Here is a 21,915-nt window from a genome sequence, read left to right as displayed (position 1 = left end):
GGTCTCAGTAGAGATTCCATCTCCTATTAAGTCATGCAATTGCAATCAGACAATTGCATCTCTCATACAGTGTCTCTCCCATTTTCGGACAGGGAAAGTGATCCCGTTCAGGGTGTGCTTATGATTGCTGGGTTTAATGGCCCCTATAATTTCTGTAGTACATCTGGGGCTCCTTATAATGAGGGATTTTCAGCGACGGGTCGTGCGTCTCCGGTTGTGTCCACGGCGACATCTCAGTCGACCGGTAAAAATAATGTATACGTGCGTCAAAACGCTTCGCTAATGGGAAAGCCCTGCGACTCTTCAGTCAGGGATTCCCTTGGGGGTGGTGTCGTCGAAAGTTACTATGATAATGGACGCGTCTTTAGAGGGCGGGGAGATCGACCATAATTGGCAGAGCTGTGAACAGCGTTTGGCCTCCACAGCTGATCCAGTTCTTGGCTGTGTTTTTAGCTCTGAAACAGTTTTTGACCTTAATAAAGGGCCAGTATGTTCCAGTGAAGACCGACAATTCCACGGTGGTCGCTTACATCAACCAGCAGGGAGGGATATGCTCCCTTCATCTACATCAGTTGGCTAGAAAACTGATGGTGTGACACAAGGCTTCTATTTATCAGAGCAACTCTAGGTGTATGGAACATTCAACAGTCTGCTGCACTGACTCAGGACTACAGTTTGCTTCTGATCACAATCACTGTACCCTGCAACATCGTTTATCTGCAAATATATGGACATTCGATGCAACCCAGATGAGGATAGGTTCCCTCTTGAGTCTGGTTTCTCTCAAGGTTTCTTCCTTATGCCATCTCGGGGTTTCCTTGCCACAATCGCCACCGTCTCACACTTATAAATAACATCTTATTCATTTTTATCACCACATTATCTGTGTAAAGCTGTGTTGAGACAATGTTTATTGTAGAAAGTGCAATACAAATAAAAATAAATAATAAAAATTTAATTGAATTGAACATGGGGTGCAGATTTATTGTCCAGGGAAAACCCCATGTACGGGGAATGGAAACTGCACACACGTGGTGTAACAGATATGTCAGAGATACTTCCGGGTTGCCATAGATCTCTTCGCCTTGCGAGAAAACGCTCAGTGTCCACTGTATTTCTCTCCCCAGGGCTCACAAAGGTTTCCTTTTGCCCTAACCCGGTGTTTGCACCTAAAGTAGTGTTGATTCTTCTTATAGATGTACAGAGCTTTCGGCTTTCCACCCCTCCACCATTCTTTTCTCGGGAGTAGGAGAGGTTGACTTCCTTATGTCCAGTGTGGGCTCTCCATACATATGTCAAAAGAACAGCAGGCATCAGGAAGAATGACCAGCTGTTTGTGTCTTGGGCTGCTCCTCACAAGGGGAAGCCGTTGTCAAGACAGTGGCTTTCCCACTAGATTGTTGGGGCTATATCTCTGGCATATGAATGCATAGGTTCTCAGTTGGCTGAGGGTCTAAAAGCCCACTTAACTAGGGGGGTGGCGACATTATGGGCCCTACAAAAGTGTGTGAGTCATCCTTAGCACAAGTTTGCTAGGAGCCAGAAGGTCAGAGCCCATGTAATTTAGGTATAATGGGATCATGTGCAAGTGGTTAGAAGTTAGAAAAAGAACGATGGGATACTTAATCCCCGGTTTTTTGCTAACAGAGTGAGGGGTTTCACCAACACTTCCCTCCCTGCACAGGAACGGAAAGAAATCTTGCTACAATTAAGTTGTAAGGGGTCAAGAGAGACATGGTGTCAGGAGCTTCCGTAGTTGGTCACACCCAAAGTGATTCCCATAGTGAAACACCACTCTATCATCAAGAACCCGGGATTACGTGAAGTACCCAATCGTTCGCCTAAAATACTTTTATGCTGAATGGCATATTAAAATCAGGCAGTGTCGCAACTTAGGCACAGGTTAACACATCTCAGATAATTGAATGACCGTTCACAATCAAGTTGCATTTTTGCCCACAAGCAGGTTAATCTGAGCTGCATGTTTGGAAAAAAACTTTTACAAATCGTCTGTTGTGGGAGCAAAGTCCAACAAAAGCTCTGAATCCAGAATGAGACTTGGGTGTCGGCCAGTTTCTCACCTTTTCCGTATTACGTGGGTCCGGCTGAAGTCCCTCCTGGGGGACAACATGGCACAGAAAGACCACGTGATCTCTAGCCAATTGGCATTTTTTTGGATTTGATTTCAAACCTTAATTTCAGACCCAATTCTTGTAAACACTTCCTTTAAACTAGGTAGATGTTCCTCGAATGTTTTGCTGTAAATTAAAACATTGCCAAGATACCATACAGATGGCCATGGGAGACCTCTTAAGACCTCTTAATACAGGAACACTATTAATAAGGTGAAACATGACTTAAATCGAAATATGGCAGTGTCAGTGAACGGTCAGTGAACTACAAGCATGCATTACCACAGTATATAATATAAAAAAAAAAGTACAGCAAAAAAAGCGTTTTCTGTGCAAAGCCACATTGTTTAGTGTTATTAAATGAGCATTTGTTGAAGTCCGTTAGTAAGCACTACCAGCCTTCACCTGATAACAACTGAACAGTTGCACTTTACTGCAATTAACCAGTATTTATATTAGAATTTTATTTGTACATTATTGCCATTTAAATATACCGTGTTTCCCTGAAAATAAGACTGGGTCTAAATCAGGGGTGGGAAAACTTTCTCACTCACGGGCCACAATGGGTTCTAAAATTTGAAAGAGGGGCCGGGCCAGGATATATATATATATATATATATATATATATATATATATATATATATATATATATATATATATATATATATATATATATATATATACAGTGGGTACGGAAATTATTCAGACCCCCTTAAATTTTTCACTCTTTGTTATATTGCAGCCATTTGCTAAAATCATTTAAGTTCATTCTTCTTCCTCATGAATGTACACACAGCTCCCCATATTGACAGAAAAACACAGAATTATTGACATTGTTGCAGATTTATTAAAAAAGAAAAACTGAAATATCACATGGTCCTAAGTATTCAGACCCTTTGCTGTGACACTCATATATTTAACTCAGGTGCTTTCCATTTCTTCTGATTATCCTTGAGATGGTTTTACACCTTCATTTGAGTCCAGCTGTGTTTGATTATACTGATTGGACTTGATTAGGAAAGCCACACACCGGTCTATATAAGACCTTTCAGATCACAATGCATGTCAGAGCAAATGAGAATCATGAGGTCAAAGGAACTGCCTGAAGAGCTCAGAGACAGAATTGTGGCAAGGCACAGATCTGGCCAAGGTTACAAAAAGATTTCTGCTGCACTTAAGGTTCCTAAGAGCACAGTGGCCTCCATAATCCTCAAATGGAAGACGTTTGGGACGACCAGAACCCTTCCTAGAGCTGGCCGCCCAGCCAAACTGATCTATCGGGGGAGAAGAGCCTTGGTGAGAGAGGTAAAGAAGAACCCAAAGATTACTGTGGCTGAGCTCGAGAGATGCAGTCAGGAGATGGGAGAAAGTTGTAGAAAGTCAACCATCACTGCAGCCCTCCACCAGTCGGGGCTTTATGGCAGAGTGGCCCGACGGAAGCCTCTCCTCAGTGTAAGACACCTGAAAGCCCGCATGGAGTTTGCCAAAAAACACCTGAAGGACTCCAAGATGGTGAGAAATAAGATTCTCTGGTCTGATGAGACCAAAATAGAACTTTTTGGCCTTAATTCTAAGCGGTATGTGTGTAGAAAACCAGGCACTGCTCATCACCTGTCCAATACAGTCCCAACAGTGAAGCATGGTGGTGGCCGCATCATGCTGTGGGGGTGTTTTTCAGCTGCAGGGACAGGACGACTGATTGCAATCGAGGGAAAAATGAATGCAGCCAAGTACAGGGATATCCTGGACAAAAACCTTCTCCAGAGTGCTCTGGACCTCAGACTGGGCCGAAGGTTTACCTTCCAACAAGACAATGACCCTAAGCACACAGCTAAAATAACGAAGGAGTGGCTTCACAACAACTCCGTGACTGTTCTTGAATGGCCCAGCCAGAGCCCTGACTTAAACCCAATTGAGCATCTCTGGAGAGACCTTAAAATGGCTGTCCAGCAACGTTTACCATCCAACCTGACAGAACTGGAGAGGATCTGCAAGGAGGAATGGCAGAGAATCCCCAAATCCAGGTGTGAAAGACTTGTTGCATCTTTCCCAAAAAGACTCCTGGCTGTATTAGATCAAAAGGGGGCTTCTACTAAATACTGAGCAAAGGGTCTGAATACTTAGGACCATGTGATATATCAGTTTTTCTTTTTTAATAAATCTGCAACAATGTCAACAATTCTGTGTTTTTGTCAGTATGGGGTGCTGTGTGTACATTAATGAGGAAGAAGAATGAACCTAAATGATTTTAGCAAATGGCTGCAATATAACAAAGAGTGAAAAATTTAAGGGGGTCTGAATACTTTCCGTACCCACTGTATAAAGGGGCCGTATAAAAAAAAAAATTACATTTCAGTTGAATAAACACAGCAGAAAAACACAAATTTAGTTTCAAGTGCCAAAACATCAACAGCTTGTTGATTCTTTTTTTTTTTTTTTTTGCCAGTGCATCAATAAACACAGCATAAAAACTCAAGTTCAGTTTCAGTAGGAACAGTGTTGTTGAACTCCTTGTTTTGCCAGTTCATCAATATCTGGAGTAGGTTTTGTTGTGGCAATTCTCAGGATAAATCAGAGGTGTTGGTCAGTTAACCTGGATCTGTGAGGGGCTTTTTGATCGGACCTCAGTGAAAAAATATTTTGTTGTCCACTTCATATTAAACACTTGGCGCTCACTATCCACTTTTCTTTTCTTTGATAAGATAATTTTTTGCAGAAGGGCTCATAAGAGAAGAAGAGAGTAATACACGCGAACAAGGTCAATGTAGCTGAAGTGCGCCATATTTTGGGGAAACGTGGGCATTACAGGGGAAAGGTAAATTGAACAATGTTTACCCGTACCTATTTTAATAGAATTTGGTCACGTTCGGCGGGCCGGATTAATAAACTCATAAGCCTGCGGGCCGTAGTTTGCCTATGTCTGGTCTAAATGTATATTTCTGCTCCAAGAAATAGGGTTTATTTTCCGGGGATGTCTTATATTTTCATGTACAACAATCTACCGTTGCATTAAAATACGGTATTACTCCCTTACAGTTAATGGTAAATATATTACACACACTTTGCATTGAATTATAAAGATTTATAGAAACAACCTGATACAACCTGTACTCTGATTGGTCATCTGGGTTAGGGTTAGGGTTATGGGTTTGGGCATTTTATTATTCATCGTGTGTTGCAATTATGGTATTACCGTAAATGCTGGCTGACGATTTTAACTTGGGCTTAATTTCGGATTAGGGTTTATTTTACGAGCACCTTGAAAAATCATGCTAGGGCTTATTTATGGTGCCTATTTACATGGTTTATAATTACCACATAAATATGTATGCATAATACCTCTAACTGGACCTCCTGCACCATTATGACTTATTTGCTTTAACCCTAAGACTATTGATATGCATCATCCCTTACTTGTTCAGTGGCATTAACCCCTGCACCATAAACATACCGTTTAATTTATTAGCATGGTTGGATGCGAACTGCATTTCATTGTCTATGACTATCCTAACCACAATTGGTTTTCTGGAGCAACTACTAATGAAATTATTGGACTCACACAGTATATATCTATATATCTATATAGATATATCTATATCTAAAATATAAAAGTTGAACATTCAATTCGAAATGTGCATTCCTACATTTTAAAAAGCCAATTTTAAGTAATTTGTTTTTCCATTGGTAAACATTATTTCTTTATTATATTAAATGTGCCTGACTCAATATTAACATTTTTTTTAGACAGACATTCTCTGGCATTGTTTGGCTTGATAATAACAATCCTACTTTTTGTATGCTGTTCTAAGTGTTTGTATCATTCAATTATTTATATAAAAGTGAATTTTCAGCACCACACACAAAATAAACATAAGCCAGAGAAAATTCATGGTTGACTGCTATTCATGTTTACATCAGTTGGAGTCAATTCATCAAACAAAAATGAACAATTTTTTGCATTAATATTACCAACTATACATTGTACAATAGACAAAAAAAAAAAAAAAAAAGCATTGGTTGCAGTATTCACTGAAAAAAATAAAGCCATGTTCTTTGTGACACAGGCACAGTTAAAATAGACTGAGGTACCGCTCAAAATATAAATATAATAGTCCAGCCAGAGGCTCCCCACAGCCACAGGATATGAAGGGAATGCTGAACAACAGTTTAACAGAGAAAGAGGACATACAATTTATTGTGGTTAGAGTCTGCAAAATGGGCCAATAATTCATATTAAATTATATAATAATGGTGCCACAAATCTAAATGGGAAAAAAAAAAAAATCTTATAAGCAGCAAAAAAAAAAAGGATAAAGTGTAGAATTACACACAATAAAACAATTTCATGATCAAGTAAATCAGACCTGGTCAATCTTCTGAACATGAGGAAGAATCAGAATTTTTAGGTGCCATAATTATATCATCCAATACAGCTTCCCTATCAGAGCTATCATATCCAATAGTTGACAAAGCATCTCCTTTGTCCATGTCAAGTGATCCAGCCTCCACCTGTGCATCAAAAGTAGAAGTCAGGAAGTGGTGAGTACTGTCCAGATCATCATCATCCATGATGTAAGCCCCATCAGAAACCAGTGTCTCATTTTCCCCTTCCTCCAGATGAAGCTCAGTTTGGGCTGAAGGATTGGTGAGGTAATTGTGGCTCTGTCTGGAGACTGACGTGTGCAACAATTGGTGGAAAAAATGTTCTGGCAGGAAGCCCTGAGAAAGTAATATATTAACAATTAGTAACAGCATGTTGAACGTCTTGTGTATTCAATTTTAGTAAACTAGTTACTTTATTTACTTATTATGACTATTTTCTAATCAAATTAGATTAGATTCAACTTTATTGTCATTACACATGTACAAGTACAAGGCAACGAAATGCAGTTTGGGTCTAACCAGAGTGCAATAACAGCAAGTGCAGGATATACAGTTTTTACATGATTTACATAGTTAAATAGAATGGTAATATAGACTATAAACAGTCATTTAAAGATGTATATGTACTATATATGTAGTACCACAGATGAATATATATGTACTAAGAATATACAGTTTAATAAATATGTACTATGAATATAATTACAGATGAATATGAATATATATGTACTATGAACAATAATATACAGATGAATATATATGTATTATAAAGGGTTAGGGTTATATATATATATATATATATATATATATATATATATATATATATATATATATATATATATATATATATATATATATATATATACAGTGGGTACGGAAAGTATTTAGACCCCCTTTAATTTTTCACTCTTTTTTATTTCGCAGCCATTTGCTAAAATCATTTAAGTTCATTTATTTTCCTCATTAATGTACACACAGCACCCTATATTGACAGAAAAACACAGAATTGTTGACACTGTTGCAGATTTATTAAAAAAGAAAAACTAAAATATCACATGGTCCTAAGTATTCAGACCCTTTGCTCAGTATTTAGTAGAAGCCCCCTTTTGATCTAATACAGCCAGGAGTCTTTTTGGGAAAGATGCAACAAGTCTTTCACACCTGGATTTGGGGATCCTCTGCCATTCCTCCTTGCAGGTCCTCTCCAGTTCTGTCAGGTTGGACGGTAAACGTTGGTGGACAGCTATTTTTAGGTCTCTCCAGAGATGCTCAATTGGGTTTAAGTCAGGGCTCTGGCTGGGCCATTCAAGAACAGTCACGGAGTTGTTGTGAAGCCACTTCATCGTTATTTTAGCTGTGTGCTTAGGGTCATTGTCTTGTTGGAAGGTAAACCTTCAGCCCAGTCTGAGGTCCAAAGCACTCTGGAGAAGGTTTTCGTCCAGGATATCCCTGTGCTTGGCCGCATTCATCTTTCCCTTGATTGCAACCAGTCGTCCTGTCCCTGCAGCTGAAAAACACCCCTACAGCATGATGCTGCCACCACCATGCTTCATTGTTGAGACTGTACTGGACAGGTGATGAGAAGTGCCTGGTTTTCTCCACACATACCGCTTAGAATTAAGGCCAAAAAGTTCTATCTTGGTCTCATCAGACCAGAGAATCTTATTTCTCACCATCTTGGAGAACTCCATGCGGGCTTTCATGTGTCTTACACTGAGGAGAGGCTTCCGTCGGGCCACTCTGCCATAAAGCCCCGAATGGTGGAGGGCTGCAGTGATGGTTGACTTTCTACAACTTTCTCCCATCTCCCGACTGCATCTCTGGAGCTCAGCCACAGTGATCTTTGGGTTCTTCTTTACCTCTCTCACCAAGGCTCTTCTCCCCCGATAGCTCAGTTTGGCCGGTCGGCCAGCTCTAGGAATGGTTCTGGTCGTCCCAAACGTCTTCCATTTGAGGATTATGGAGGCCACTGTGCTCTTAGGAACCTTAGGTGCAGCAAAAATTTTTTTGGAACCTTGGCCAGATCTGTGCCTTGCCACAATTCTGTCTCTGAGCTCTTCAGGCAGTTCCTTTGACCTTAATGATTCTCATTTGCTCTGACATGCATTGTGATCTGTAAGGTCTTATATAAACAGGTGTGTGGCTTTCCTAATCAAGTCCAATCAGTATCATCAAACATTTCTGGACTCAAATGAAGGTGTAGAACCATCTCAAGGATGATCAGAAGAAATGGAGAGCACCTGAGTTAAATATATGAGTGTCACAGCAAAGGGTCTGAATACTTAGGACCATGTGATATTTCAGTTTTTCTTTTTTAATAAATCTGCAAAAAGGTGAACAATTCTGTGTTTTTCTGTCAGTATGGGGTGCTATGTGTACATTCATGAGGAAAATAAATGAACTTAAATGATTTTAGCAAATGGCTGCAATATAACAAAAAGTGAAAAATTTAAGGGGGTCTGAATACTTTCCGTACCCACTGTATATATATTATATATATATATATATATATATATATAATATATATATACATATATATATGTGTGTGTGTATGTATGTATGTAGAATACACTTTGGGCTTTACTGTCAATCATTCAAAGTTAATAATGCGCAAAAAGATTCTTCATTTTCCATCAATCATGTTGATTCCATAATGCTACTGACTGAAAATAAAATATCTAAAATAATAGGTGGGGCATAAAAAACCACCACCACACCTGCAGAGAGTGGATGCTTAGGTCCAAGATTCCACCCATCTATGCCTTTTTTAGTGAATGGTCTCATTTGTTTTGTAACACTATATTCCACCAGCCATATTTGGGGTTTTTTACCACCAAGATGTTGGTTTTTTTTATGCGAAAGTTATTCCAAAACATACAAACAATACATCCCACGAAGTACTGTGACCTATAGAAAAGAATAACCATCTAAATTACAACACTATTGTTTCGTTGGACCAAAAATGCATGTTGTTCAGTGGATCCTTATCTTTCCAAATAAACAGGGATTTGCAGCAGTGGATGCGTTTGTGACTTGTCATAGTGTAAGTACTGCATTTTTTATGCATGTTGTTGGTGTACTACATACACAAATTCAGCAATACATTTGTTAGATGTTTTTTAATTGAAAAACTGATGTAAACTCTATGCTTGAGGCTTAGACATTTAGAATAAATTATAGTTTGTCATGGTTACTCTTGTCCCTTGTTATTTAATCTACTGTTAAACAATGGATTATGAAGGCTAATGGGTTAAGCAAGCTTTGAAGGAAACCAGAAAATGTTCAGTGTTTAAAAAAAACAAAACAAAAAAAAGGGTAAGGTCAGCAGAGAACAACAAACCAGATCCAGTGTGTGGCATACAATTACATTAAGAGTAAGTTAAAAATATTGAAAAGTTATTTAAAAGGTTAGTATTTGATAACTTTAGTAGGACGGCAAATATTACCAAGAATGGTCAGAACTGGACAATTGATCTGGAGAACCATGGACTCATGGTTTGCAAATACAAATGTATGCTGGAGGGGAAGACTAATTAAGCTGCACAAAATCGACTTTATGCTTTAAGTGTAATTTAAACATAAGCAATCATACTTCTAGTCAAATAATAAATCATGGCGCACAGGACCTTTAGTTGAGAGTGATGGCAAGTTCCATAGAAAAGAAAAAAAAGATAGCATTTTCAGTACCTATAACAGCAGACCTGATAGGGCTGCCAAAACGCTGACATCAACATATCGTGTAGTATTTATTTTTGGACGACATTTTGAAAACCAAAGTAAGCATATTTCTTTTGAATTGTTGAAGTTGTAGCTCCAACGAAAGCCCAGGTGGAAATATTTACGATGAGGTATGTAAACTATATCCTTATGGGAGAGTAGTATTGATGGAAGCTCAGCATGACTAGATCGAAGTTGAAGAAGTTCCAATGTCGTATAGCAAAATATTGAGGCCACTGGATGGCCAATAAATGAGAAACAAAGAAATTTTGCATGCCCCCATTAATTAAATGTGTTAAACACCCCCTAACAATCCTATGATGTCTGATTTGGACATAAAAGTTTTGGGATCTGGCCACCATGTGTACATGAGCAATTTCTACATTAGACCAAAGCTTCTAACAGACAGTTTGCAACAAGGTTTGGTGTTTGTTGGACCAAAGAAATGCAGCTTAAAAAAAAAAAATCATCCAGCAAGTGGATTTGGGATTAACCGCTTGTGTTTTGAAGTTCAACCATCCATGCTGAATATACAGAAGATGATGTGTATAGGAGCACCCCTCCTATACACAATATACATAGAGGGCAGAGTTTTCCATCCCACACCCACCCCCTTTGATGTCACCCATATGAGGATGGGTTCCCCTTTGAGTCTGGTTCCTCTCAAGGTTTCTTCCTCATATCATCTAAGGGAGTTTTTCCTTGCCACTGTCGCCACGGCTGCTCATCAGGGACAAACGCACACCATTCACCTTCACTGTTGTTTTCTGTAAAGCTGCTTTGAGACAATGTCTGTTGTGAAAAGCGCTATACAAATAAACTTGACTTGACTTGACTTTGTGGAAAACATTGGACACCTCTGATCTAAAGGAGCTAAAGAAATATCAGATCTTTGTGACTTGATAGGGCCACTTGAACGAGAGACAGTTTTGTGGGTGGAAATGGCTTATTGATAAGAGAGCTCCAAAAGAGAGTGGCCAGAGTGTTCATGTTGGCTGAAAGGATGTGTTAAATCAAATAATTACTCTTAACATCTCTCACACAAAACATGAAACACTGACATGGATGTGATACAACAGCAATCTGTGCTACCATAGTTAAATCTCCCATACTGGGCAGCTGAAAATCACCTGGTCTTTTCTAATCTTTTCCAGCTCTGCCCAACAAGACTGGATATACTGCCTCATTTGTATTTTGGTTTTACCATGCAGGATGCTACTAAATATGCTAATCTCTGTTAAACTTTTATTCACAAAAACATTGCATTTTTGGTAGCAAGGAAAAACACCAATGCTAAACTGTACTCCTAATAATTCTGATTTAATAAATAGATAAAAAAAAAAAAAACCCTTTAGTCTGACACTTTGCAGGTCGGTGGTATTTGCTGATGAACTGCACTGCACACATGCAAAGTTATTTATATTTAGGATGTAAACAGTGTCAATTGTGCTACTTATGCCTGGTATACAGTCATTTACATACAATATTTGAACAAAGAAATATGAGTGTATAGTGAAAATAACACGGCATATTTTTTGAGCCTTTAAGGCCTAATAGCATTTACATGCAAATCGGGGGAATGGCGTAGAATTTACAGCTTCTCATTTATTAAATATACAAGTAATTTGCAATAGGTGTAAAAGACTAACCGAGTTGCGAACAGTTTCAACCCATTCTGGTGCTACTGCATGGTCAGGATTCTCTTCAAGATACTCCTTTAGGTTCTGTAATGCAGGTCCATACACCCCACCAAACTGCACCTGAGATCCACAAATATAAGCAAGCCAACTCATAAAAACATATGAGAAAAACATTGCGAGTTAACCGATCATCAGCACTTGCACTCTGTTTACCATTTCACAGCTTCCTAAAACTGTTTTTTCTAAAGTAAACAGGAAAAAAACGATAAAATAAATGACAGTTATTTCTGCTAACCTTCTTGCCAGTCTTCATGTCTATAACTTTAACTCTTTCTCTGCCAGTTGGTGCTTGTTCATTTTCCATTCTCTTCTTTCTCCTTTTCCTTTTGGTCCTGTTCACCAGCAGCTGTGATGTAGCAAGAGACTGATTTTCAGAATTAATGTTTAAGTTTGGTGGTGGTAAAGTGAAATGGAACTTAGTAGAAATTACGATGCTTTTGGAACAATTAAACTGAACATACAACTGAGCCAGCAGATCTTAAAGTGACTAATTTTTATTATTAGCTTCCAACTATTAGACGTAATAGTTGAGTATAAGACTGCTTTTAAACATTATTGACAGTTTGAAAAATGGAATATATTTTTATGACCTTTTCTTCTTAAATGCAATCCGAAATAAAACTGATTAAATTTGCCTATGCCGGCTCCCCATTCACAAACCCATGGAAATTTGTGATAATTACAATGTTGAGGATTATCTCAGTGATATAATCTTCTATAGATGACAAAATTTTACACATGCTTATTAGTGCTTGAACAGAACAAGTTCTCTTCACACCTCTAGCATGTCACCCTCATATTCAGGATTTTCTTTGAGCCAGTTGGGCAAGTCCCTCTTACGAGGAGCACAGAGTACTCCATCCATATCTAATGACTAAGGAGGGAAAAGAAAATCTGCATCAAGGCAGGTTTTTTGTATGTGTATTAATGCTGGCTAGTATTTTTGAGAAAGTTTAGGCTCCCATCATGGTACCTCTTGATCACTGTGCCTTCGTCGTCCACTTGTGTCTTTTGTTGACCCATTTGGTATTAGTGCCTGTTTGGAGAAGGTCAATTTCAGCCCTTCCTCCTAAAAGTCCATTAAACAAACACAATTAAAACAAATACATATATACAGGTGTTAGACAATAAAACTGAGGTTTGTAGGGCCTCCTTTCGCAGCCAATACAGCATCTATTCCTCTTAGGAATGACAGAGACAAGTCCTGCACAGTGACCAGAAGGATTTTAAAATACATTTCTCTCAGAACAGGAGTCAGATCACTATGTGATGCTGGTAGTCAAACGTTTCCTGAGTTGTTCCTCCAAAACATGCCAAAGTGGCTTAATAAAATTCAGATCTGAACTGTGCAGGCCATATTTCAGGATACAATGTTTGAATCACACACACATACATATATATACACACAATACCAAGCAAACGTCTTATGCAGGTGTGAAATAAATGATGTTAAGTGACTGGTTCCAAGTGTTAAAACAGTACTTTATTCTTAGCAACAAATACAACTGAAAGTAAATGAACAGAAGATAAATCCAGATCAATTCAGTCTGTGTTCTACACTGAACATAGTTTTTAATGACATTGGTGGTATAGTTGGGGTGATTGTCTTGCTGCAGAATACATTTGAATGTATTTATTAGAAAATATTTTTCACAAATATTTAAAAAATATTTAATTCTGCCATTTTACAGCACCCCCACCACCCCTTCCTATGCTTTTGTGCATAGCTAATTATTATTATTTTATTTTTTTATCCTTTTCATCATTTTGAAGGTATGGCTTTTTGAATGCAATTCTTGCAAGAAGACGACCACTTCTGGCCAGACTTCTCCGAAAGGTAGATGGGTGTATCTGGGTTCAACTGGTTTCCACCAGTTCTATGCTGATGCCACTGCTGGTAAGAAGGGAAGAGTTTGCATGGCCAACCACTGAGTCAATGGCCCTCAATATTCTGGGTTTCTTTGTGATTCTTCCTGATTACCATTAGCACCTGCTTAGTATAACTAGTAGGGATGTAACGGTACACATATTCATACTGAAATGTTTTATTACAGTTCTTTTGAATCCTTTTTACGTGCGGAACAAAGTAAAAATCCGAGTTCCCTCAGAATTGTATTAAGTGGCCGCCTCGCACTTTGAATGCATTTTTTTATTATTATTAAACGTGAAAACATACACAACAATGCCAGGGGTAAAAAAAATTTAAAATAAAATAAATAATAATAATAATAATAATAAGAAGAAGAAATTAATAAAAGAAACTAGAGTTAGCACAGTGCCACAGGAAGTGGTTAGTGCCTAACGCTAGCGCAGCGTTTAAATGAATCAAGCCATTTGTTAATGCATACTGAAAAAAGTAGAACAGTTTAGTAGATTTAGAAAATTTAATATTAAATGTAACACACACACACACACACACACACACACACGTATTGCCCAAATTGGGTCTAAGAAATGTAAACTATTTAAAGTTTTTCATTTATTAAATTTTCGTGAATTTAATTTGTGCCAATTTAATTGATTACTAAATTAAATTAATATTATAAAAAGTGTATTGCATAATTTGATTTATTCTTTTTTTTATATATATTATAAAATATAATTTTATACATTATTTAACCAAACAGGCATTTTATTTTAAATTGCTTTAAAAATGTAAACCGTTAAAATGTTGATCACGAATGTTAATAATAAAAAACTGCGTTACTAAAAACCGACAAGCTAGTTTATGTTTTGCATTCCATCCCGCTAACTGTACCAAAATTGAACAGAAGCATGACTTAAAAACCGAGGTATGTACCGCATTGTCAATTTTGTGTACAATTACACCCCTCATAACTAGTTAATCATACACCTTGATTATGACTGATTCTACAAAATACCTGTCAAAAGGAAGTCACACCAAATATTAATTTAATTTAGATTTTTTTTCTGTTCTCCAACTTTGTATTTTGTAAACTCCAAAATAAAATAAAAAATTAAAGAGAACGTTCTCTGACTTTACACCTGCCAAAACCTTGCACAGAAATGTGTACACACACATAGGTGTGTGTGTATACATCAAATGTGTTACAGCATTTCTTACTTTCAACAGTTTGACAGTAAACTCTGTTTCTTCTCCATCCTGTGAAGAGAGGGTACTGTTGCCTTTGCGGTATATAGGGGTGTAGCCCGATCCATCTCCAAACTCCTGTTTATCATAAGCCATAGGAAGCTGATAATCGAAGGTGTATCGTCGTCCAGATGGCCAATGTCCAGTCAGAACCAGAGTACAAAGGTTATCTATTCGGTTTATTATTACGCGATCCTAAAAAAAAATAAATGAATCAAAGATTTAGTAAGAATCATAAACTTCACTAAGCATGCTCAGCCCCTGCAAAAAACTTATACATTTGATCATTTTGTTAATGATCAATATGATTTTTATTCATGCATGTTTGGACTATTGTGCAAGCTACTAGTTTTTAGTCCTGTTTTTAACAATATAATATTTAACAAGATGCCACTTTTTTAGTTTAGTCTTTCACAAATCCATACACTTTGTGCTACCATAACAAATTAAAAAACAATTATTAATATTTAATTTGAGAGACATTTATCTCAGTTCTAATTCACTCTGTACTCCCAACTATCTGGAAAACTTTCAGACCAAACTTGAACTGAACCCAACTACAACAAAGGATTTGATTGAGTAAACAATTTTTTATCAAGGGGTACTGCAGCAGCATAATAATCTTAATCACAATTAGACTGAACTAAGTCACCTCCTCCAATCTCACCCTCAGCACTAGGGTTCCTCAGGGATGCGTACTGTCCCCTCCCTCTCTTATCCTCCCTTTTCACCTATTACTGTTTATCTGCCTATGACTCAAACAGCATCATTAAGTTCACAGATGACACTGCGGTGATAGGCTTGATCAAAGGTAACGATGAGACGGCTTACAGAGAGGAGATTTAGCACCTAGTAGCATGGTGTGAGGACAATAACCTGGAACTCAACACCAAGAAGATGGAAGGAGGTCATTGTGGATTTAAGACGAGCCGGCAATCACACTAATGCTCCCATTCACATCAACAGAGCTGCTGTTGAGTGTGTACCCAGCTTTAGGTTCCTTGGAGTCCACATCTCTGAGGATCTCACCTGGTCTCTAAACTCTTCTATCCTGATCAGAAAGGCACAACAGTTCCTGAGGAAACTTAAAAAGTCCCGTTTGTGATACAGGATAACCTTTACAGCTGACAGCATTCTCACAAACTGCATCTCAGTGTGGTACATCAGCTGCACTGCTTTGGAGCGTAAAGCCCTTCAGAAGGTGGTGAAAACTGCCCAACGAATTATTGGCACTTAACTACGACTTATTAATACAAAGTATTCGGCATCCAAAAAAAAAAGGAAACCAGGAAGAGCTACAACTGCAAATGTATAAAGAAATCAGCGTTTACACCTGCTGCAATCATTGCTAACGGATTTTTTTCAATCATGTCTGCAAGGTTGCAAAGACAAGAGCAAGAATGTTCTGGTTTTTTTTCTCATGTGCTTATTCTCTAAACTGTATAGTCAATCTGAGTTCTTTTACTCCCTGACGAGTTTTGCTGCTGATTCAACATGCAGAATTGGCCGAAAAACAGCTGACACGGTCCAACCAGGGCCAACGATGCAGAAAAAATAAAGCCGACCCATGCATTTCCCAACGACTGACTGCCAGCTTGGAGTATCCCAGGCTTTAAATTCTTATCATTCATACTCGATCTTGCCCTATATTTCAAATAATGGTAATTTTTGAAAAAAAAAAAAAAGAAAAATCTCCTGAGTCCCATGAAAAAGGTTTTAATTGAGGATATCTCTGTATGCAGTATATCTCTGCCATGCAGCGTTTCCTGAACCCTAACCACGTGTCAAGTCCCTGCTGCAGAAAAACACCCACACACCATGATGCTGCCACCATCATGCTACTTTTGGTATGGGCAGGTAATAATTAATAAGAATTTTTTTTTTTTAACAAAATTCAAAAGAAGTGAAGGTATACACACATCCTAAATAAATAAATGTGTTGAGTTGAAGGTTTCAATTTTGCCTCCCTTTTTTTATTTCTATTTTAATGAAAATGGTCAAACAAATATACACACTGCATTAATCACGTGTTAATAAAATTTGTGCAGTTAAAATAAATTTGCTTTAACGCGTTACTAACGCTATTTAATAAATATATATATTATGGTGGAGGGTCTATATTTGGTAAGGTGCTGCATTTATGCCAGTGGTGGTATTGATATTGTCAAAACTAATGGGATCACGAATGCTGAAATGTACAGACAGGTTTTATTTGATCACGACACATGAAGTGCACTGCTAATGCAGTGAAATCAGATTAGGAGAGAAAAAAGCTGATATACAGTTTGTCATCTCAAAAGAGTCCAGACCTGAATGTTACAGAGGCAGTATAGGATCCCCTGGACAGAAAGAAATTAAAGACAAACCAAATCTAAAGAAGACCTCTGGGAAATGCTAAAGTCTGGTATAATATAGAAGATTACTTTAATAAAACTTAACAACAGTCTCCCTAAAAGAGTTCAAGATGTGCTTAGTGCAAATTAAGGTCCGACTTTTCTTAAAAAGTACAAAGAGAATAAATACATGTTAAAATATTTGTGGTATGCTTAGCAATTGAATTGGTAAAGAAGTTAGCGGTTAAGACATTGGACAGTCAAAAAAAATGTTTAAGTGTCTAACATGACCACAGTTTACAAATGAATAGGTTAAATTTAATGACTAACAGAATCAAGTACGTGTGTTTTTAGAAACCTGTTTTTCTCCTCTACTAATGAATTCAATTCTCTAAAATCCTGGCAATATTCTTCTCAGTTCAAATGCTTTCTGAGAGCAAAAAAGAATTGCATTCAGGTGTCAACTGTATTGCTCCATCAAGGGGTCTAAAAGTGGAAATGTGACGTGAATTTTTAGTACCTCTGTACACATTTCAAAGCAGGCAAGAATAGTTAATAAAATTCTGTGGCACTGTTCCCCAAGAAGAAATACAATGTCAATATCAACATTTTAAAAATGTAGGTTGTAAAATAATACTGAAAATCACTAAATATCAAGTTACTCAAGGTAGATTTTTTATTTTAATGTGTATTATGCAAGTAAATTGTTCATATTTTGGTAGCAACAAGCTACTAAGGGATCTCAATATTTTCTGAAGGCTCTGTGAGAAACAAAAATGAGTAAGAAAGAGATACCTTAGGCCAGTCAACTCTGATTTGGTCACTAAGTGTTTCTGGTGGAGCACCGTCTTGGGACAGAGTGAATGAATGGGTGCTGTTGTCTTCATCTGCATCACAGATCTTCAGTGGTTCTGCAGAAAGACTCTAGGATTCAGTGATGTATACACAACACAAAAACACAGACATGCGCACACAGAAAGAATGACAGACCTTGCTCATCTCTCTCAGCATCACTGTCCCCACTGACATCTGAACTAGGAGATTGATGAGAAGAGGTAGATGATTCGGAATCGGAATCGGATTCAGAGTCTGAAGGGCCTCCGTCTGTCACCCCCCGTTTCCTTCCGGCTACCCTGGGGTCAATTTTATTCCAGGACCAGTCTAATTCTTCTCTCCTTTTGCTTTCACTCTGAGAGAATGGATTGGCTGGAATAGCTGAGGAACAAATTGACTCCAAAACTTGTTTCTCATCACCAATTTTTACTTCACTAAAATTGTCTCCCTGATGTGGTAAGTTATGTGTGAGGGTTTGTGCAGCAAGGCATGCTTGCTGCTTCTGGACATACTCATGATGGGCTTGGACAAAGGAGAACTGCGAGTCTGAGAATATGGATTGCTCCGTGCGACTTACACCACAGCTGGCAGCACCTAGAAGCAGTTCATGATCATGCTCTGGAGTTCTCCACCAGTTGGGTAATTCAGAGCTTGGTGGTGCCAGGGCAAGGTGCTCCTGTAGGGAGGGGTGAGGAAGGACAAGTTCACGTAGGCGTGACAACAGGCTGATTCTATAGAGAGTCCTTGAGGCTCGCTCCTCTGAGATGGCTGCTAGAGACTGGGACAGATCTGTAGATTCTGATCAAAAAAGGAATAAAACAAAAATGCAAGACTATTTATTATATGGGGTGGGAAATCTTGCAAAAATATTATACTGTGAAATGACATATTACAAAAAAACATTTTACATTGTATTCATTATAATATTCATTGTAATAAACAAATCTCATTAAAAGAACACCAACTGTCTAATTATTCTAACAAACATTAAAAAAAAATAAATAAATACTGTACCCTCTCCATGAGCAAGATGCATACGACAGACTCTGCGACACATAGCCACAAAGGAATGGAAGTATCGGTTAAGACTTTCATCAGTTTTCTTGTCTAGTCTTGCATATGTGCGGAAACGTGTCCAGTCCAGTCTGGCCTCCCTTCCCTCCTGGATTCCCATCTCATTCTTCATGCGTTCCACACCAAATGTGGACACCACTCGATAAAAGTCACACTCCTCTCTGCGAGTCCACCTGAAATAGATATATTCATTGGCCATTTTTGCCACTGGAAAAAATGTCTCATAAAAACAAAAACAGACGCCATAGAAGACATGCCTTTGCTGTCGCTCTTGTCGTGCAAGCTCTTTCAGTTTAGTGGCTTGTTCACATCGACGGCGTCGCCGATCTCCTTTTTCAGCTGCCTCCATCTTTAGTTGTTCCCGTCTGTAGCTACGCTGGTATGCTGTGATTAGTCTCCGTAATCGAGCTGTGAGAGATGAACTTGTTGGCCAGTAGCAGGTCCCCACAGAACCTGAGGGTTGTGCCTCACCTTGCATGGCAGTGGAATATGTGGAGTGATCCTCTACGAAGAACTCGTCTATGTTCCTGGAGTCAGTCTAGGGGAATGGGGAAAAAAGCAAGCAAAAATTAAGATAACTTTTTAAAATGTATTCTCTGAGCAGAGACTATCACACAACTAGACAACTTAAGCAACCAGCTTTTCTATTCTAAAAACATATTTCGAAAGTTACTAATACATGCTAAAATGTGCTGCTTGTTTCAAGACAAATCCATTTTCTTCTCTGTCAAATTTTAATTCTGTTTAGTAAAATGTTGACATTGGGAGTTTAACTAACTAATTAATTAGATTATTAATTTATGACATTTCAGTGTTCAATTCAAAAGTATACTGGTCTATCAAGACTGTCTAGGATACCAGAGTGCACTTTTTATAACGTGGCACTTTGTTCATGTGAAATGTTGTACAACAATTTTTAGGCAAAAATTTAAATGTATTCATTTTGAAAAAATAAAAAGTTGAAACATTTGGAAGAAATGACTATACATCTGGCATAACAATTAAAAGAAAAAATAAGGGCACATTTATTTTTGTCACTGTTTATAAAGATCTCGCTCTCATTACCTCTTCATACAGTTCTTTGCTGTGCCTTTTTAGAGGCTTGAACTCTGGATCCTCGGAAAACTTGTCATAGGCACCTCTATAAAAACATACAGTGAAATCAAGTCAAATCATGTAAATATCAAAATATTTGTTTATCACTGAGAGAAATAAAATCTGACAAAATGCAGGTTACCCATCTCTCAAATCTGGATCTGCTGAGTGCTGTTCAGCCTTTATGTCCTGGTCATCAGGACGACCACATTTTTCCAGGAAACACAAACAGGGATCAGCACGCATTGTAGTGTACATCTCATATCCTAACAAAGGAAATAGGGAAGGTTTATATCATTGGGCAGGCTTTTAAATATAATTTTCATGCTTCTGAATTCCCTCATGAAGGTTTTTTTTGTAGAAACACACACAAAAAAAGAAAAAAAAAAAAAAAAAAAAAGAAGCTGCTCACCATGTTTGAACACTCCAATTAGCAAACAACGATCAGCCTCTGTATTCCACCAACCAGATGGAACATCCTGCTGTTCCATCTCAGGCAACCAAATGTCAACATCCCTGCATAATTTACTACATTAAATGTGTGTCCATAAAATATTAGAATAAATGCTTTAAAAAGAATACACTGCTGTCTCAGACCTGCTGTCAGCCCCTCCAAGTATAGAATTCACGTGTTCTCCAATAACTTCCTGTTTCAGATAGTACAGCATGCGTACTCGCAGCAATACCCTGACAAAGAAGAATACAAGATTAGTTGCAAAATTACACGATTAAAAGTTATCTTAAAAAGGATCATCATTAAACAAAGCTTTAATACTTGTTACACTGGTGTTTGAGGTGTTTGCGATAGCTGTCATCCAACAAAAGCGTATCTGGGTTATACTTGCGGATCCACTCTGCCTTTTGCACATCAAAAGAACTCTGAGTCTTAACTCTTTTCCCTTTTCTTCCACGAGGCACAGGAATGGACAGACCTGTGAAAGGTAAACATAATATTCGACTAAATGCATAAATAAGCTTCAGTTAGTCCAGAATGCAGCAGCAAGACGACTAGATCTAGAAAATATGACCAAAACACCAGTTATTGATATTGGTTATAAAATACTACTGACATAGAAAGCACTCAATGCTCTCGTGCCATAGAATCTGAGTGAACTTCTGTGCCAATATGATCCTCCATGCCTACTTAGATGAAAAGGTGCAGGCTATTTGTTGGTACCTCATATAATGAAGACTACAGCAGGGGGCAGATCTTTCTCTTATAAACCCCAGTTATGGAACAGCCTTCCCATCAGTGTTCGGGACCCAGACACAGTCTCCGTGTTCAAATCACAGCTAAAAACATTTATTTAGTCAAATCTTATCAGTAGATTTTTCTTAGGGAAAGGAGCAGATCTGGAGGGATCATGGATATACAGTGTTCGGTCAACTGGGAAATTTGTATTCTGTCATCCCCTCACTCTCACATGTTCACTCATTTGTTAAAGGTGGCGTGGTGGGTCGTCTCTTATCCCAGAGATCCCTCATGTCTGTGTTACCTTCTGGCACTTCCTTTCAGTTATGCTGCCATAGCAAGG

At 38.0% G+C, this 21,915-nt stretch overlaps 2 protein-coding genes and 1 long non-coding RNA gene across 9 annotated transcripts in view; 2 read left to right on the top strand and 1 right to left on the bottom strand.

Annotated features, from left to right (window-relative positions):
* LOC310726363 (uncharacterized protein) overlaps window positions 1-21,915 on the top strand; it is a 336,210-nt gene that overhangs the window by 57,018 nt on the left and 257,277 nt on the right. The window lies entirely within an intron of this gene.
* chd8 (chromodomain helicase DNA binding protein 8) overlaps window positions 6,018-21,915 on the bottom strand; it is a 58,851-nt gene continuing 42,953 nt past the window's right edge. For 2 of the 7 annotated variants that reach the window (XM_083541600.1, XM_083541602.1), the window contains exons 26-40: window positions 21,156-21,312; window positions 20,978-21,067; window positions 20,793-20,896; window positions 20,523-20,646; window positions 20,351-20,426; window positions 19,543-19,823; window positions 19,226-19,458; window positions 18,368-19,009; window positions 18,173-18,288; window positions 15,018-15,239; window positions 12,906-13,001; window positions 12,711-12,806; window positions 12,168-12,278; window positions 11,882-11,992; window positions 6,018-6,851 (exon numbers count right to left, since the gene is read on the bottom strand). In XM_083541600.1, coding sequence (XP_083397726.1) covers window positions 6,501-6,851; window positions 11,882-11,992; window positions 12,168-12,278; window positions 12,711-12,806; window positions 12,906-13,001; window positions 15,018-15,239; window positions 18,173-18,288; window positions 18,368-19,009; window positions 19,226-19,458; window positions 19,543-19,823; window positions 20,351-20,426; window positions 20,523-20,646; window positions 20,793-20,896; window positions 20,978-21,067; window positions 21,156-21,312 — 2,810 coding nt within the window. In that variant the 3' untranslated portion in view covers window positions 6,018-6,500. Of the gene's footprint in view, window positions 6,852-11,881; window positions 11,993-12,167; window positions 12,279-12,710; window positions 12,807-12,905; window positions 13,002-15,017; window positions 15,240-18,172; window positions 18,289-18,367; window positions 19,010-19,225; window positions 19,824-20,350; window positions 20,427-20,522; window positions 20,647-20,792; window positions 20,897-20,977; window positions 21,068-21,155; window positions 21,313-21,915 lie in introns of all 7 variants that reach the window. The other 5 variants (XM_083541598.1, XM_083541599.1, XM_083541603.1 and 2 more) reach the window with 3 other exon arrangements.
* Window positions 15,460-17,548, top strand: LOC310726422. Its single transcript, XR_014533757.1, has 2 exons — window positions 15,460-17,073; window positions 17,192-17,548. It is a non-coding gene; the product is annotated as an uncharacterized lncRNA (long non-coding RNA).

This window comes from Silurus aristotelis (genome assembly GCF_946808225.1).
Source record: "Silurus aristotelis genome assembly, chromosome: 5".
NCBI lineage: Eukaryota > Metazoa > Chordata > Actinopteri > Siluriformes > Siluridae > Silurus > Silurus aristotelis.
The sequence above is the reverse complement of the archived record's forward strand: the minus strand, read 5'-3'. Positions and strand labels throughout refer to the sequence as shown.